Below are 19,354 nucleotides of genomic sequence, written 5' to 3'. Positions count from 1 at the left end.
CCCTACTGAATGTCCTTACTCTACTATGGTTTCTGATGGTTATGTAAGAATGTTCCTGATCCCTGTCAGACTCTGTGGATGTCAGATATCATCTGTAGACATGAATCTATCTAAATGATGTCTGGAGAACAACAACAACAACAACATCAGCTCATATTGACTGTCATTATACTGAAACCAGGAACAGACACCGGCTGTGTCCCAAATGGCACCCTATTTCCTAAATAGTGCACTACTTTGGACCAGAGGCCCATAGGGCTCAAAGTAGTGCACTATTTATGAAATAGGGTGTCATTTGGGAGACGTTCTCTGCTTATCTACTGAGTATCAGTTTGTGCTGTCCTTTCTCCCTCGAAGGACAGCACATCCTATTGAATAAGGTCTGATGCGAGCATGCAGTCAGTCAGTCTTCGTGTAGGCCTACACACCATGAAAGGAAATGGAGAAGCTATTGAAAGGTTCAATATGTCTAGACGGATAGACAGAAAGAGAGCATCCATGGAAGCTCCTATTCAAGCTGTCAGTCATCTTAAGTGGCAAAAAGTCCAGTTGAAATTTCAAATGTCCATCTTGAAAGCACCAAAACATCTATGCATTTTCTGCTTTCAAAGTGAACTTCGACCTTTTTTAACACTTCTATAGCTCAAATGCTGTGCTGTTGTATTTCCATGGTGCAGTATTTAGCAGTATGCACCTGGTCTTCTTCTTATTACCCCAACACTGATTAACAATCTGGACATCTAGTATGGTAAACATTACCCCAACACTGATTAACAATCTGGACATCTAGTATGGTAAACATTACCCCAACACTGATTAACAATCTGGACATCTAGTATGGTAAACATTACCCCAACACTGATTAACAATCTGGACATCTAGTATGGTAAACATTACCCCAACACTGATTAACAATCTGGACATCTAGTATGGTAAACATTACCCCAACACTGATTAACAATCTGGACATCTAGCATGGAATGCACCAATTTGTAAGTCACTCTGGATAAGAGTGTCTGCTAAATGATGTAAATGTAAATGTAAACATTACCTTACTTGGAAACAGAGGGAAGATTGGAGCAGATTTCTGTTAGTATCAGGTTGGCAGTGCTGTAGCTCGCAGAAATGCAATGTTTTGGAAGAACACCATACATAGAGAGAAGTTGAATGTTTGATGAGAAGTTGATGAATAATGGCTTGATCAAAACCAGCTGAAACACTGAACTGGCTAACCTAAATTATAAAAACCAGCTGAAACACTGAACTAGCTAGCCTAAATGATCAAAACTACCTGAAACACTGAACTAGTTAGCCTAAATGATCAAAACCACCTGAAACACTAAACTAGTTAGCCTAAATAATCAAAACCAGCTGATACACTGAACTAGTTAGCCTAAATGATCAAAACCACCTGAAACACTAAACTAGTTAGCCTAAATAATCAAAACCACCTGAAACACTGAACTAGTTAGCCTAAATGATCAACACCACCTGAAACACTGAACTAGCTAGCCTAAATGTCTTGATCAAAACCACCTGAAACACTGAACTAGCTAACCTAAATGTCTTGATCAAAACCACCTGAAACACTGAACTAGCTAGCCTAAATGTCTTGATCAAAACCACCTGAAACCCTGAACTAGCTAACCTAAATGTCTTGATCAAAACCACCTGAAACACTGAACTAGTTAGCCTAAATGATCAAAACCACCTGAAACACTGAACTAGCTAGCCTAAATGTCTTGATCAAAACCACCTGAAACACTGAACTAGCTAACCTAAATGTCTTGATCAAAACCACCTGAAACACTGAACTAGTTAGCCTAAATGATCAAAACCACCTGAAACACTGAACTAGTTAGCCTAAATGATCAAAACCACCTGAAACACTGAACTAGCTAGCCTAAAGGTCTTGATCAAAACCACCTGAAACACTGAACTAGCTAACCTAAATGTCTTGATCAAAACCATCTGAAACACTGAACAAGCTATCCTAAATGTCTTCATTAAAACCACCTGGAACACTGAACTAGCTATCCTAAATGTGTTGATCAAAACCATCTGAATCACTGAACTAGTTAGCCTAAATTATAAAAACCAGCTGAAACACTGAACTAGCTAGCCGAAATGATCAAAACTACCTGAAACACTGAACTAGTTAGCCTAAATGATCAAAACCACCTGAAACACTAAACTAGTTAGCCTAAATTATCAAAATCAGCTGAAACACTGAACTAGCAACCTAAATGTATTGATCAAAACCACCTGAAACGCTGAACTAGCTAGTCTAAATGATCAACACCACTTGAAACACTGAACTAGCTATCCTAAATGTCTTGATCAAAACCACCTGAAACACAGAACTAGTTAGCCTAAATGATCAAAACAACCTGAAACACTGAACTAGCTAACCTAGATGTCTTGATCAAAACCCCCTGAAACACTGAACTAGTTAGCCTAAATGATCAAAACCACCTGAAACACTGAACTAGCTAGCCTAAATGTCTTGATCAAAACCACCTGAAACCCTGAACTAGCTAGTCATATGATCAAAACCACCTGAAACACTGAACTAGCTAACCTAAATGTTTCGATCAAAACCACCTGAAACACTGATCTAGCTAACCTAAATGTCTTGATCAAAACCAGCTGAAACACTGATCTAGCTAACCTACATTTTTTTGATCAAAACCACCTGAAACACTGATCTAGCTAACCTAAATGTCTTGATCAAAACCACCTGAAACACTGAACTAGTTAGCCTAAATGATCAAAACCACCTGAAACACTGAACTAGCTAACCTAAATGTCTTAATCAAAACCACCTGGAACACTGATCTAGCTAACCTAAATGTCTTGATCATAACCAGCTGAAACACTGAACTAGTTAGCCTAAATGACCAAAACCACCTGGAACACTGAACTAGCTAACCTAAATGTCTTGATCAAAACCACCTGAAACACTGATCGAGCTAACCTAAATGTCTTGACCAAAACCAGCTGAAACACTGAACTAGTTAGCCTAAATGATCAAACCAGCTGAAACACTGAACTAGCTAACCTAAATGTCTTGATCAAAACCAGCTGAAACACTGAACTAGTTAGCCTAAATGATCAAACCAGCTGAAACACTGACCTAGCTATCCTAAATGTTTTGATCAAAACCAGCTGAAACACTGAACTAGTTAGCTTAAATGATCAAAACCAGCTCAAACACTGAACTAGCTAACCTAAATGTCTTCATCAAAACCACCTGGAACACTGATCTAGCTAACCTACAGTGGGGAAAATAAGTATTTAGTCAGCCACCAATTGTGCAAGTTCTCCCACTTAAAAAGATGAGAGAGGCCTGTAATTTTCATCATAGGTACACGTCAACTATGACAGACAAAATGAGGGAAAAAAATCCTGAAAATCATATTGTAGGATTTGTAATGAATTTATTTGCAAATTATGGTGGAAAATAAGTATTTGGTCACCTACAAACAAGCAAGATTTCTGGCTCTCACAGACCTGTAACTTATTATTTAAGAGGCTCCTCTGTCCTCCACTCGTTACCTGTATTAATGGCACCTGTTTGAACTTGTTATCAGTATAAAAGACACCTGTCCACAACCTCAAACAGTCACACTCCAAACTCCACTATGGCCAAGACCAAAGAGCTGTCAAAGGACACCAGAAACAAAATTGTAGACATGCACCAGGCTGGGAAGACTGAATCTGCAATAGGTAAGCAGCTTGGTTTGAAGAAATCAACTGTGGGAGCAATTATTAGGAAATGGAAGACATACAAGACCACTGATAATCTCCCCTTGATCTGGGGCTCCACGCAAGATCTCACCCTGTGGGGTCAAAATGATCACAAGAACGGTGAGCAAAAATCCCAGAACCACACGGGGGGACCTAGTGAATGACCTGCAGAGAGCTGGGACCAAAGTAACAAAGCCTACCATCAGTAACACACTACGCCGCCAGGGACTCAAATCCTGCAGTGCCAGACGTGTCCCCCTGCTTAAGCCAGTACATGTCCAGGCCCGTCTAAAGTTTGCTAGAGTGCATTTGGATGATCCAGAAGAGGATTGGGAGAATGTCATATGGTCAGATGAAACCAAAATATAACTTTTTGGTGGACAAAGAATCGTGTTGTTTGGAGGACAAAGAATGCTGAGTTGCATCCAAAGAACACCATACCTACTGTGAAGCATGGGGGTGGAAACATCATGCTTTGGGGCTGTTTTTCTGCAAAGGGACCAGGACGACTGATCCCTGTAAAGGAAAGAATGAATGGGGCCATGTATCGTGAGATTTTGAGTGAAAACCTCCTTCCATCAGCAAGGGCATTGAAGATGAAACGTGGCTGGGTCTTTCAGCATGACAATGATCCCAAACACACCGCCCGGGCAACGAAGGAGTGGCTTCGTAAGAAGCATTTCAAGGTCCTGGAGTGGCCTAGCCAGTCTACAGATCTCAACCCCATAGAAAATCTTTGGAGGGAGTTGAAAGTCTGTGTTGCCCAGCGACAGCCCCAAAACATCACTGCTCTAGAGGAGATCTGCATGGAGGAATGGGCCAAAATACCAGCAACAGTGTGTGAAAACCTTGTGAAGACTTACAGAAAACGTTTGACCTGTGTCATTGCCAACAAAGGGTATATAACAAAGTATTGAGAAACTTTTGTTATTGACCAAATACTTATTTTCCACCATAATTTGCAAATAAATTCATTAAAAATCCTACAATGTGATTTTCTGGATTTTTTTTCCTCATTTTGTCTGTCATAGTTGACGTGTACCTATGATGAAAGTTACAGGCCTCTCTCATCTTTTTAAGTGGGAGAACTTGCACAATTGGTGGCTGACTGAATGCTTTTTTCCCCACTGTAAATGTCTTGATCAAAACCAGCTGAAACACTGAACTAGCTAACCTAAATGTCTTAATCAAAACCACCTGAAACACTGATCTAGCTAACCTAAATGTCTTAATCAAAACCACCTGAAACACTGAACTAGCTAACCTAAATGTATTGACCAAAACCACCTGAAACACTGAACTAGCCAGCCTAAATAGCTTAGTGGGTAAGAGCGTTGTGCCAGTAACCGAAAGGTTGCTGGTTCTAATCCCCGAGCCGACTAGGTGAAAAATCTGTCAATGTGCCCTTGAGCAAGGCACTTAACCCTAATTGCTCCTGTAAGTCGCTCTGGATAAGAGCGTCTGCTAAATGACAAAAATTAATTAATTAAAATTAATTAATTAATTAATTAATTAAATTAAATGACCAAAACCACCTGAAACACTGAACTAGCTAGCCTAAATGTTTTGTTTTTCTACAGGCCCTATGCTTTACTAGGAGCTAAAAGGAATAAGTCATCCTGACTTCAAGGGGAAGTTTTCACCATTGGACACGTGGATATATGTTTAACACCATATATCTGTCTAGACTGAATTCCTCAAACATGTTTTTCCAGCTTGGGCTCTTCATTAGGAAGTATGTTATTAGTACAACACGTTCACCCTCACACAGCCCTCTTTGGCAGATCAAACAGCTAGACCCATGTTGGGTCACATAATGAATATGCTGATATATGTCAGTGTCAATGCTGACAATTTTGTAAGTCGCTTAGGATAAAAGTGTCTAGTTAAAGATAAAGGACCATTATTAGACAAACAGTGAGAGTCACAGTGACACATATTAGCAACATGAAGTTTGCAGTCACCTTCAGGCCTCTTGACTGACTGAAATGTTTTTCTCTTTACGGCCATGTCGTCGACCTTGTTGCCCCCCCGGTCACTGGGCACCTGTTGTTGTTGCCCTGCAGCTGATGCCCTGGGTAAGTCTGTAACAGACTGGTGGTATGTCTGTGGGTGTGTTAGTCTGTCTGTCAGCCCTCCAGCCTGCTCTGCGGCCTCTCTGTGGGGTCCAGGGATTCAGTCAGTCTGTCAGTCTACCTTGTGCTGCTACACTGCTTACTATCCCAGTCTGTTCTGCTCCTTCCACTACCCATATCTCTCTCTCTTCCTCTCTCTCTCTCTCTCTCTCTTCCTCTCTCTCTCTCTTTCTTTCTATCTCTCTCTCTCTCTCTCTCTCTCTCTCTCTTCCTCTCTCTCTCTTTATTTCAATGTTTTTTCTCTCTCTCTCCCTCCCTCTCTCTTCCTCTCTCTCTCTTTCTTTCTATTTCTCTCTCTCTCTCTCTCTCTCTCTCTCTCTCTCTCTCTCTCTCTCTCTCTCTCTCTCTCTCTCTCTCTCTCTCTCTCTCTCTTGTCTCTCTCTATTTCTCTCTCTTTCTTTCTCTCTCTCTCTCTCTCTCTCCCCCAGCCTTCCCTAATGATTGGAAGAGGTCACACACACACACACACACACACCCCTCCACAGCATCAGTACAGGGGTATGCTCAGCATTTAGATGAAGCTGTGCTGGTCTGTTTTCCCAGGGAGGACAAGGTTTTATTTGTTAATATGAAAGAGGCCAATGGAAACAGACGTATGTGTTTTAGTTGTCTTCCTTGGAGAGAGAGCTGCTCTACTCACCTGGAACCCATGTTGTTTGGCATGATGTTTTCAACAGGCCACAGACTTACAGGGACAACTGAGATTCTGGGAGATTTATCAGTCATATGAAGCGAGGATAATCTCATAACAGACTTGGAGGGAGGGAGGGAGGGAGGGAGAGAGAGAGAGAGAGAGAGAGAGAGAGAGAGAGAGAGAGAGAGAGAGAGAGAGAGAAATAGAAAGAAAGAGAGAGAGAGGAAGAGAGAGGGAGGGAGAGTGAGAGAAAAAACATTGAAATAAAGAGAGAGAGAGAGGAAGAGAGAGAGAGAGAGAGAGAGAGAGAGAGAGAGAGAGAGAGAGAGAGAGAGAGAGAGAGAGAGAGAGAGAGAGAGAGAGAGAGAGAGAGAGAGAAAGAAAGAGAGAGAGAGGAAGAGAGAGGGAGGGAGAGAGAGAGAAAAAACATTGAAATAAAGAGAGAGAGAGAGGAAGAGAGAGAGAGAGTGAGAGAGAGAGAGAGAGAGAGAGAGAGAGATGGAGAGAGAATTTATAACTGCAGCGTCTCGCTTACATTTCTGCAGCGTCTCACTTACATTTATGATTCCATACTTTACCGTATGAGGGGAGTTCCCTCTAGTTGTGGCCTAGGAGAGCAGGCTGGGCTTATGAATCAGTTATAGAGCCTGTAAGCTGCCTTCTGTAACTGACCTATATCCTCAAGGCATCCAGTATAGACACACATAATGATCTAGGAAGAGCTTCTCCTGTCTCTTAGTCCTCAGTTAGCCCCTGGATGAGCAACACAGTCTGACAGTGAGACTGTAGTTTCTCCTGTCTCTTAGTCCTCAGTTAGCCCCTGGATGAGCAACACAGTCTGACAGTGAGACTGTAGTTTCTCCTGTCTCTTAGTCCTCAGTTAGCCCCTGGATGAGCAACACAGTCTGACAGTGAGACTGTAGTTTCTCCTGTCTCTTAGTCCTCAGTTAGCCCCTGGATGAGCAACACAGTCTGACAGTGAGACTGTAGTTTCTCCTGTCTCTTAGTCCTCAGTTAGCCCCTGGATGAGCACTGCAGTCCTGACAGTGAGACGGTATGTGTGTTATCCCTGATAGGCTGACTCTGTATACAACATTAGATGATAGGAGGACTCAAATTGAGTGGGAGAGTTTCTGAAGCAGCACTGGTTCACTTCAGTTTGTCTTGTGGATTAGCCCCAGTTAACCTGTCCTGTCTGTTCTGTTCTCTGTCTCACTCCCTCCTCCTGTCCTGTCCTCCCCGGTCTAGCCCTGTCCTGTCCTGTCCTCCCCTGTCTAGCCCTGTCCTGTCTGTTCTGTTCTCTGTCTCACTCCCTCCTCCTGTCCTGTCCTCCCCTGTCTAGCCCTGTCCTGTCTGTTATCAAACCAATGTGATAAACTCTCCAAGCCTCTGCCCCCATGTTGTCTGGCTAGTCTGAAAGATCTGCCAAGGGCGGGAAGGCGTGTACAGGTTCGCTGGGTTCCTACCACTGTCTGTTTGATACTTTGGTTGGGGCATTGCAGTAGCATGAACTTCTGATGCATGTTATCTAATGAATTCTTGTCTGAGATTAATTCCTGACCCAATGTTTGTCCCACGATAGTGGCTTGTGTGGGTATGTTTTGGGATGGTTTGGGATGGTTTGGGGTGGTTTGGGATGGTTTGGGATGGTTTGGGATGGTTTGGGATGGTTTGGGTTGAAAAAAAGGTTGAAATGAAATTGTTGTTTACGTGGGTCACAGAAATGCTGTTACGGTTTGTCAAAACTAATCTGGTCTATAAGTAGTTGTTACAAAGTTGTGTAGCCTGTAGGTCTTGACATTTGGAAAAGAACACACACAGACACACACACACAGACACACACACACACACAGACACACACACACACACACACACACACACAGACATCCTACACAAAGCCACAAAGTAAATGAGACTGCTAGTTGTCTGTGGCTTCAGGAAGCAGCAATCTGGCCCTTGTCATTGACACAGAGATACAGACATAACAAACATGTTGCGTACACACACACACACCCACACTAACACACACTGTAACCTAACAGCAGCTAAAGCTCACTTTAACAACAAGCCTAAGCTGTCATTTCATGCTTGGAACTACCCAGCATTATGGATAATGAGCTGGCCAAGAACACAGACACACACACACACACTCAGACACACACACACACACACACACACTCAGACACACACACACACACTCAGACACACACACACTCCGACACACACACACACTCCGACACACACACACACACACACATACACACACACACACACACACACTCTGACACACACACACACTCCGACACACACACTCCGACACACACACACACACTCCGACACACACACACACACACTCCGACACACATTCACACACTCCGACACACACACACACACACACACACACACACTCCGACACACACACACACACACTCCGACATCCGACTGCCTCGGACACACACACACTCCGACACACACACACACACTCCGACATCCGACTGCCTCGGACACACACACACACACACACACTCCGACATCCGACTGCCTCTGGGACACACACACACACTCCGACATCCGACTGCCTGTGTAAAAACCAAAACAGTGCATTCCATGGTCAGAGGGTAACACCAACCAGGGATGGACTTTTTTTGACGAGAGCAGAGGTCCGTGCCACCTTTCTGAGGCCAGGCAGCTCTCATAGAAATCACAGAGTAATTATATATCTGTGTACTTGAAAAGCTTTTCTTGGATCCTAGTTTACTGTAAAAGTATAGAGGAATTCTGACTGTATGTGTCAATTTGAGTTTCCGCTCCATCTCTTCTGTTCGTTTCCCAGAATCCTAGGAAAGTAGAAATAGTGCTATAAACACAAACATTTCTCCCATATTTCTCTGAGCGCTGGAATGGCAGCCAAACCAAAAAGGGAAATGTTTGGGTTCCTATATGGAAATATCATCCATCCATTTTGTTAAACGACTACTGAACAATGTGAGTTTCCCAAAATGTCATGTTACGTTCTCACTGCTCATTGAAGCACAATGGTACAGCCCTACATTTGACTTACAGTAGCAGTAGCCTATTCTTTAACTGTCATCCACAAAGCCACTGTTGAGAAACATTTTACTTTACATTTTCCAGCTTGGTTGTGACCTTGATGGGGTCTGGGAGAGGCTGGTGACAAAAGGTTAGATACCCCTGAGGGGTGTGACTGGCTGCTTAGGCCTTAGGGGGGGGGCACTCAGGGAGGATAGTCTGCCAGTCTTCAAGGACAGGATAAACAACAAAAGCCCAGTAGTGATAGTGTCCCCCCCTTTGTCCCCAAAGAGGTCATACACCATACCTACATTGCACATGGAATAGTCACAAAAGCGCAGACTCCAAGCTGAATCAAGTGACCTCAAATACTTTCAAGTATTTCACATACAGTGAGGGAAAAAGTATTTGATCCCCTGCTGATTTTGTACATTTGCCCACTGACAAAGAAATTATCAGTCTATAATTTTAATGGTAGGTTTATTTGAACAGTGAGAGACAGAATAACAACAAAAAAATCCAGAAAAACGCATGTCAAAAATGTTATAAATTGATTTGCATTTTAATGAGGGAAATAAGTATTTGACCCCCTCTCAATCGGAAAGATTTCTGGCTCCCAGGTGTCTTTTATAAGGTAACGAGCTGAGATTAGGAGCACACTCTTAAAGGGAGTGCTCCTAATCTCAGTTTGTTACCTGTTTAAAAGACACCTGTCCACAGAATAAATAAATCAATTAGATTCCAAACTCTCCACCATGGCCAATACCAAAGAGCTCTCCAAGGATGTCAGAGTCAAGATTGTAGACCTACACAAGGCTGGAATGGGCTACAAAACCATCGCCAAGCAGCTTGGTGAGAAGGTGACAACAGTTGGTGCGATTATTCGCAAATGGAAGAAACACAAAAGAACTGTCAATCTCCCTCAGCCTGGGGCTCCATGCAAGATCTCACCTCATGGAGTTGCAATGATCATGAGAACGGTGAGTAATCAGCCCAGAACTACTCGGGAGGATCTTGTCAATGATCTCAAGGCAGCTGGGACCATAGTCACCAAGAAAACAATAGGTAACACACTACGCCGTGAAGGACTGAAATCCTGCAGCGCCCGCAAGGTCCCCCTGCTCAAGAAAGCACATATACAGGCCCGTCTGATGTTTGCCAATGAACATCTGAATGATTCAGAGGAGAACTGGGTGAAAGTGTTGTGGTCAGATGAGACCAAAATGGAGCTCTTTGGCATCAACTCAACTCGCCGTGTTTGGAGGAGGAGGAATGCTGCCTATGACCCCAAGAACACCATCCCCACCGTCAAACATGGAGGTGGAAACATTATGCTTTGGGGGTGTTTTTCTGCTAAGGGGACAGGACAACTTCACCGCATCAAAGGGACGATGGACGGGGCCATGTACCGTCAAATCATGGGTGAGAACCTCTTTCCCTCAACCAGGGCATTGAAAATGGGTCGTGGATGGGTATTCCAGCATGACAATGACCCAAAACACACGGCCAAGGCAACAAAGGAGTGGCTCAAGAAGAAGCACATTAAGGTCCTGGAGTGGCCTAGCCAGTCTCCAGACCTTAATCCCATAGAAAATCTGTGGAGGAAGCTGAAGGTTTGAGTTGCCAAACGTCAGCCTCGAAACCTTAATGACTTGGAGAAGATCTGCAAAGAGGAGTGGGACAAAATCCCTCCAGAGATGTGTGCAAACTTGGTGGCCAACTACAAGAAACGTCTGACCTCTGTGATTGCCAACAAGGGTTTTGTCACCAAGTACTAAGTCATGTTTTGCAGAGGGGTCAAATACTTATTTCCCTCATTAAAATGCAAATCAATTTATAACATTTTTGACATGCGTTTTTCTGGATTTTTTTGTTGTTATTCTGTCTCTCACTTTTCAAATAAACCTACCATTAAAATTATAGACTGGTCATTTCTTTGTCAGTGGGCAAACATACAAAATCAGCAGGGGATCAAATACTTTTTTCCCTCACTGTATATGTCCCAGCAGGTCTGTTTTGAAGGGCCCCCCAGTATGATGTCAGTGATGTATAATGATAGTGACAGTAGATTGACAGTAATGCTGTGTTCCAGGTCGAGGAGACATCCAGCCCCAGCTGGACAGTGCCATGCAGGATGTCAGTGATAAATACCTGCTGCTAGAAGAGACAGAGAAACAGGCCGTCAGGAAGGCCCTCATCGAGGAGAGGAGCAGGTTATGCACCTTCGTCTCCATGCTACGACCTGTCGTGGTGAGTCAAACATAACACACACTAACACACAACACAGAGGTCAGGAGGTCAGGAGGTCAGGCTTCATGTCTAAGCTAAGGCCGTGGGGGGGGTGAGTCTGTCGGTACTACACACACATACACCTTTGTGTCCATCCTACGGCCCATGATGGAGAGCACACACACACACACACACTGCACACACACACACTGCACACACAAACACACACACACACTGCATACACACTGCACACACTGCACACACAAACACATACACACACACAAACACACAAACACACAAACACACTGCACACACACACATACTGCACACACAAACACACTGCATACACACACACACACTGCACATACACACACACACTGCACACACACACACACACACTGCACACACACATACTGCACACACACACACACACACACACACCAAAACAGAGCCATACGGCCTCACCATGGGATACCTCACTCACTCACCAAATGTTCCTCTGTAACACCCAGAGGAAATGTTCCTCATTAACACCCATTGGAAATGTTCCTCATTAACACCCATTGGAAATGTTCCTCATTAACACCCAGAGGAAATGTTCCTCGTTAACACCCAGAGGAAATGTTCCTCATTAACACCCAGAGGAAATGTTCCTCACTAACACCCAGAGGAAATGTTCCATAGGAAGCACATTGCTGACGTTGCAGTTTAAGATGCTGTTGTGTTGTGTGATCAGTATGAGTAGGACTGAGGACATCTCCATGCTCAATGACATCACCTGGATAAATAAAGGATCAATAAACACATTGTGATCATTCCAGGATGAGGAGATATCCATGCTAGGAGAGGTCACCCACCTCCAGACCATATCTGATGACCTCAAGATGCTGACCATGGACCCTCACAAGCTGCCCCCCGCCAGCGAACAGGTAAATACAGTAATTCCCTAACCCTACCAAAGGTGATTCTAACATGTATTGACTCAGGGGTGTGAACACTTATATACATTTGATATTTCTGTATTTCTTTTTCAATAAATTAGCAAATTTTTTCTAAAAACATGTTTTCACTTTGTCATTATGGGGTATTGTGTGTAGATGGGTGAGAAAAAAATATATGTAATTCATTTTGAATTCAGGCTGCAACACAACAAAATGTGGAATACATTTAGCAGACGCTCTTATCCAGAGCGACTTACAGTTAGTGCATACATTACTTTTTTCATACCCCCCGTGGGAATCGAACCCACAACCCTGGCGTTGCAAACGCCATGCTCTACAAACTGAGCTACATCCCCTGCCAGCCATTCCCTCCCCTACCCTGGACAATGTTGGGCCAATTGTGCGCCGCCCCATGGGTCTCCCGGTCGCAGCCGGCTACGACAGAGCCTGGATTCGAACCAGGATCTCTAGTGGCACAGCTAGCACTGCGATGCAGTGCCTTAGACCACTGCGCCACTCGGTAAATCGAGGGGTATGAATACTGTCTGAAGGCACTGTAAATCCTCCTGAGGAATCTTGAGTCAGAGTCACACTCCTCCTTTTGCCTTTAGAAAAGACTGACTGACAGTCAGGGAGAGACATGTAGAAACACGTACAGGGCCCTAAGGGCATCCCAGCCTCCCCTCCCCTCTCTTATTCACATCCTCCTCAACTACCAGGGCCCTAAGAGCAGCCTCCCAGCCTCCCCTCCCCTCTCTTGCCCAACTACCTGCGTTGCTGCTCTGTGTCACATCATCCTCCTCTACTGCCTGGGAACTAAATGTGTTTATGTCCGTGTCAACCCTCCAGGGGTTTGAAAGGGTTTATGTCTGTCTACCTCAAGCTCAGTCCAACCTGATATAAGCTAACCTGTTAAGGTTGTTTGTGCACCCTATTCCCTATATAGTGCACTACTTTTGAGCCGTCTGAGCCGGAAGTAGTGCACTACAGTATGTAGTCAATAGGGTGCCACGTGTATCCTCCTCAGACTCTGACCTGCTCTTATTGTTGATTACCGGTCAGGTTATTCTGGATCTGATAAAGGTTTGGAAATGGCACCCTATTCCCAATGTACTCCACTACTTCTGGCCACAGCCCTGAAATAGGGTTCCATTTCAGATCTGGCCCGTGTGTGTCTTCCTCAGACTCTGATCTGTCATTGTGTTCTGTCCTGTCAGGTGATTCTGGATTTGAAGGGCTCTGACTATAACTGGTCCTATCAGACTCCTCCCTCCTCCCCCAGCACCACTATGTCCAGGAAGTCCAGTATGTGCAGGTAGGTGTCTAGGACCAGAACCACAGCTTGTCACCTTTATCTACTCCGGGGCCTGTTCAGAACCTTCAGATAGAAATGTGTCATCTCTGGTAGTTCCATTGCTGTTGTAAACCCAGTATGTAGTGGTAAGTGTCTAGCACCAGAACCAGATCACATCCTGAATAGCAGCAGGTAGCTTAGTGGTTAAGAGCGCTGTGCCAGTAATCGAAAGGTCGCTGGTTCTGAGCCAACTAGGTGAAAAATCTGTCGATGTGCCCTTGAGCAAGGCACTTAACCCTAATTGCTCCTGTAAGTCGCTCTGTATAAGAGCGTCTGCTATATGACGTAAATGAATGTTTCACCTTAACTGAACTAAAAACAGCCCTGGATCCATATTCACAAAGAGTCTCAGAGTAGGAGTGCTGATCTAGGATCAGTTTTGCCTAAATTTTGCAGATTGAATAAGGTTATATCGACAGTGGGGACCTGATCCTAGTCTTAGACGCCCTGATGAAGACGGCCCCTGCCCCCCAGTGGTGGGTAGAGAAACTGCAGCCTTGGGATGTCATATTACTGCCCAATCTTTTCATGTACTTTTTTGCTGGGGAATTGAAAATAGTGAATTCATTTCACCAGACTTGTAATATATCATTGCTTGTGTTATGAATGTATAGATTTCAATACAAATGTCACTGTAATTTCACACTAATCTTCCAGCTGTTTCAATAGAATATCTCATAATACCCATTAGTCCAACCTTCTGTCCCTCCATTCATGGTGTTGTTGTTGTCACAACTGGTTTTGGTTTTGCAAAACACTTTGTGCTGTGATGTCTGCCTTGTTTTGATCTTGTGATGCATTGAGTTTGATTAAACATTTTCATTCTAATTGTTAGATCCACAGATCCAAGCTAAAATGTCGCTGTTGATGGTCAATGGACCCTGATGGTCAATGGACCCTGATGGTCAAAGGCACATGTCTGCATCGCGACCACAGTGCAACTTGCTTGTAGTTGCGCTGAGCAATGATAGATGTTGATATTGATATTGCCGTAATGTTTCTTATGATTTCATGCATGATTGTTTTCATGTGTTTTACCGTTGTAATTTGACTGGTTTGTTCACAGTCACTGCCTGCTGCATTGGTTTGGAGTGTTAACCCATTCACTGTCTGTCTGTCTCCCTCTGTCTCTCCCCCTCCTACCGGTTCCTCTGTCTGTCTGTCTGTCTGTCTGTCTGTCTGTCTGTCTGTCTGTCTGTCTGTCTGTCTGTCTGTCTGTCTGTCTGTCTGTCTGTCTCTCCTGCCTGTGCCCCTGTCTGTCTGTCTGTCTCTCCACCTGTCTGTCTGTCTGTCTGTCTGTCTCTCCTGCCTGTGCCCCTGCCTGCCTGCCTGTCTGTATGTCTCTCCACTTGTCTGTCTGTCTGTCTGTCTCCCTCTCCTGCCTGTGCGTCTGTCTGTCTGTTTGTCTGTCTGCCTGCCTGCCTGTCTGTCTGTCTGTCTGTCTGTCTGTCTGTCTGTCTGTCTGTCTGTCTGTCTCCACCTATCTGTCTGTCTGTCTGTCTCTCCACCTGTCTGTCTCTCCACCTGTCTCACCCTAACAGCAGTCTGAACAGCATAAACAGTAGTGACTCTCGCTCCAGCGGCACATCCCACTCTCACTCCCCCTCCTCCTCCTCCTCCCACTACGGCTGCCGTAGCTCCACCCTGCCCCAGCAGGCCCCGGCCCGACTGTCCTCCATCTCCTCCCACGACTCAGGATTCATCTCCCAGCCAGACGCCTACACCTCCAAGTCACCATCACCCATGCCGCAGGAGACACTACCACGGGTAAGACTACAGAACACTACAGTACAGTACAGTACACTACACTACACCACCAAGTGGTAAGACCCTACTACCTGTACATTGAACTCTATACCCTAAGATTAAACCTCCATACCTTCTGAAACTGTCCACCAGCTAAGTGAATCGACAGTTTGGTTTAAGGCAGTGTCCTGTCCCAGGCTAACTGTATAGGTCAACAATAAATATATTATGATCGATGAGTCCTCATGAGACCTTTGACCTCCTTATACATCGTATATAAGAGACACTAGCCATCCCAGGTTGCTAGGATACCCTGCTCCTGAGGAGAGGGGCTTGGGGAGGTCAGTAACTGGGCTGGCTGTTCTACAGACCAGTCCTGGCAGTACCTCAGCTGAACTACCAGAGTCCTGGGCAGACCGATGATTCATCAGTCTGCTCAGCTGAACACACATAGAACACACATCCACTTCTATTTACTCAGTCAGTTACAGATACAGTTTCCATCTAAGCCTCTCCGACTTCCTCTCTGAGTTCCTCTTTAGTAACAGTACAGAACCCTCTCTTACTACTAGAAAACTCATCTGTCTGGGTGTGGATACGCTTTCTAGATGATTGGGGATATTATACAGCTATTGTAGTAGTCATAAAACCTCCTGATATTATGGTCAGGGGAGAGCTTGGTTCAGAAGACTACAGGGTCAGCCAAGGTTGACCACATGAGCAGGCCTTGGTGTTCACCCTTGGAGTCTATTGGTCATAATGGGTCTTAGAGAGCCATAACCCTGATCCCAAACCATCCTGGCTCAGTCCAAGTGGCTATCAGAGGGTCTAATTAGCCCTTAACTCCTCAATTTAGCTCCTGACCCACACCGCTTTGGGACAACCTTGAATATGGCGGAGAGTGGGGATAGGGTAAAGGGGAAGGATGGACGGATGGGTTTGGGACTCAGCTATAGTTGAGGTTTGTTACAAGGCCAACTGCCAGTCTAGAGTAGAGTTCCCCCTTTCCTCTGTTAGGTCACTGTACTGAATAAGGTCTCAGAGTGACGACCACTAATGCTACCGCACCGCAACTCCTAACACAAACATAGAAAACCACCAGGAGAATACTACTACTGGGCTTTGTTTGGCTAGCTTTATATGCTTTAAACATATGCTTTGTAACAGACTGCCTATCTGCTTCTCCCTGTGCTCTCTACCAGGAGAGGACGGTTAATGCTAAATGATTCTATCCTCTGGTTCACGTCTCACTTTGTTTGGCAACAGCTCATTTCACCCTGAAACTCAGTGCTAACTTTACTGCTGGTAGCCTTTGAAACATTGTTTTTAAACGTGCTGCAGCTCACTGACTGATTGATGCCTTCCAACGTCTTCCCTGCTGTTCTCTCTTTATGTGCTGACTATGCTACACGGCTTCCTCTCCTTTATGTGTTGTGACTGTGTGTGAATGTGTGTATGTTCATATCCGGTAATCTTTTAACCCTACTCTGAACTCAAACCCCTCTCTCTTTTACACCAAAACTATTTTCTCCCGTCTTGTGCACTTCGTTCGGCCTCTGTCGTGCCTGTGTGTGTGTCTGCCTCCTTCCCCCTGCGGCTGCTGTTCCTCCAGCCTTGCTCCAGCTCTGGCTCGTCTGAGGCCTCTGAGACCTGCCAGTCAGTCAGTGAGTGCAGCTCTCCCACCTCCATGGGCTCTGGAGGGCCTCTGGCTGCAGCTGACAAGGTGAAATACTCCCTCCATCCCTCCCTTGAGAGGAAGCACCCCTTCCCATGATAGACACCCTACCCCTCCCCTCTCATGATAGACACCCTACCCCTCCCCTCTCATGATAGACACCCTACCCCTCTCCTCTCATGATAGACACCCTACCCCTCCCCTCTCATGATAGACACCCTACCCCTCCCCTCTCATGATAGACACCCAACCCCTCCCCTTCCACAATAGACACCCTACCCCTCCCCTCCCATGATAGACACCCTACCCCTCCCCTCTCATGATAGACACCCCTACCCCTCCCTCTCATGATAGACACCCTACCCCTCCCCTTCCACAATAGACACCCTACCCCTCCCCTCCCATGATAGACACCCTACCCTTCCCCTCTCATGATAGACACCCTACCCCTCCCTTCCATGATAGACACCCTACCCCTCCTCTCTTATGATAGACACCCTACCCCTCCCCTCTCATGATAGACACCCTACCCCCTCCCCTCTCATGATAGACACCCTACCCCTCCCCTCTCATGATAGACACCCTACCCCTCCCCTCTCATAATAGACACCCTACCCCCTCCCCTCTCATGATAGACACCCTACCCCTCCCCTCTCATGATATACACCCTACCCCTCCCCTCTCATGATAGACACCCTACCCCTCCCCTTCCATGATAGACACCCTACCCTCCCCCTCTCATGATAGACACCCTACCCCTCCCCTCTCATGATAGACACCCTACCCCTCCCCTTCCATGATAGACACCCCTACCCCCTCCCCTCTCATGATAGACACCCCTACCCCTCCCTCTCATGATAGACACCCTACCCCTCTCCTCTCATGATAGACACCCTACCCCTCCTTCCATGATAGACACCCTACCCTCCCCTCTCATGATAGACACCCTACCCCTCCCCTCTCATGATAGACACCCCTACCCCTCCCCCTCTCATGATAGACACCCCTACCCCTCCCCTTCCATGATAGACACCCTACCCCCTCCCTCTCATGATAGACACCCTACCCCTCCCCTCTCATGATAGACACCCTACCCCTCTCCTCTCATGATAGACACCCTACCCCTCCCCTTCCATGATAGACACCCCTACCCCTCCCCTCTCATGATAGACACCCTACCCCTCCCCTCTCATGATAGACACCCTACCCCTCCCCTCTCATGATAGACACCCTACCCCTCCCCTTCCATGATAGACACCCTACCCCTCCCCTCTCATGATAGACACCCTACCCCTCCCCTCTCATGATAGACACCCTACCCCTCTCCTCTCATGATAGACACCCTACCCCTCGCCCCATTGCTGTAGCCCTCAAGTCTAGTGTCCTTACAGGAACTATAGTGTCAACCCTCTCCATACCCCTCTACCCACCCAGGTGTTCCACCCACAGCTTCCTTTCACCTATCTCTGATCCCTGCTGTTACATATCTAGTCTCATGGGTCATCATGGTCATCCACATACATTTCAGAATTCAGAACAAGAGTCTGGTTTGTCAATCAGGATTCATTTTCTTAGTTTATTCTTTGTTTATTTGTGCTCTGGAAATGTTGAGTTATATCTATTTCATTCATCAACTTTTATGTTGTGTTTCTGATTGTGTTGTTTTATTATATTGACCCTATTGTGTTGTTTTATTATCCTGACCCTATTGTGTTGTTTTATTATCCTGACCCTATTGTGTTGTTTTATTATCCTGACCCTATTGTGTTGTTTTATTATCCTGACCCTATTGTGTTGTTTTATTATCTTGACCCTATTGTGTTGTTTTATTATCCTGACCCTATTGTGTTGTTTTATTAT

At 45.3% G+C, this 19,354-nt stretch overlaps 1 protein-coding gene and 1 long non-coding RNA gene across 8 annotated transcripts in view; one reads left to right on the top strand and one right to left on the bottom strand.

Annotated features, from left to right (window-relative positions):
• The window catches only part of LOC121586062 (protein MTSS 1), a 122,626-nt gene that overhangs the window by 92,880 nt on the left and 10,392 nt on the right, over positions 1-19,354 (top strand). For 2 of the 7 annotated variants that reach the window (XM_041902515.2, XM_041902508.2), the window contains exons 7-12: positions 5,817-5,828; positions 11,642-11,799; positions 12,600-12,707; positions 13,937-14,034; positions 15,615-15,840; positions 17,432-17,542. In XM_041902515.2, coding sequence (XP_041758449.1) covers positions 5,817-5,828; positions 11,642-11,799; positions 12,600-12,707; positions 13,937-14,034; positions 15,615-15,840; positions 17,432-17,542 — 713 coding nt within the window. The remainder of the gene's footprint in view (positions 1-5,816; positions 5,829-11,641; positions 11,800-12,599; positions 12,708-13,936; positions 14,035-15,614; positions 15,841-17,431; positions 17,543-19,354) is intronic. The other 5 variants (XM_041902516.2, XM_041902509.2, XM_041902512.2 and 2 more) reach the window with 4 other exon arrangements.
• On the bottom strand, positions 243-3,311 carry LOC121586063. The gene is made up of 3 exons (XR_006003908.2): positions 2,718-3,311; positions 2,560-2,581; positions 243-2,520 (listed from the first exon to the last, which is right to left on the bottom strand). It is a non-coding gene; the product is annotated as an uncharacterized LOC121586063 (long non-coding RNA).

The sequence above is a fragment of the Coregonus clupeaformis genome, chromosome 17 (genome assembly GCF_020615455.1).
Source record: "Coregonus clupeaformis isolate EN_2021a chromosome 17, ASM2061545v1, whole genome shotgun sequence".
NCBI lineage: Eukaryota > Metazoa > Chordata > Actinopteri > Salmoniformes > Salmonidae > Coregonus > Coregonus clupeaformis.
Note: the sequence above shows the minus strand (reverse complement) of the source record. Positions and strands in the feature narration are given on the sequence as shown.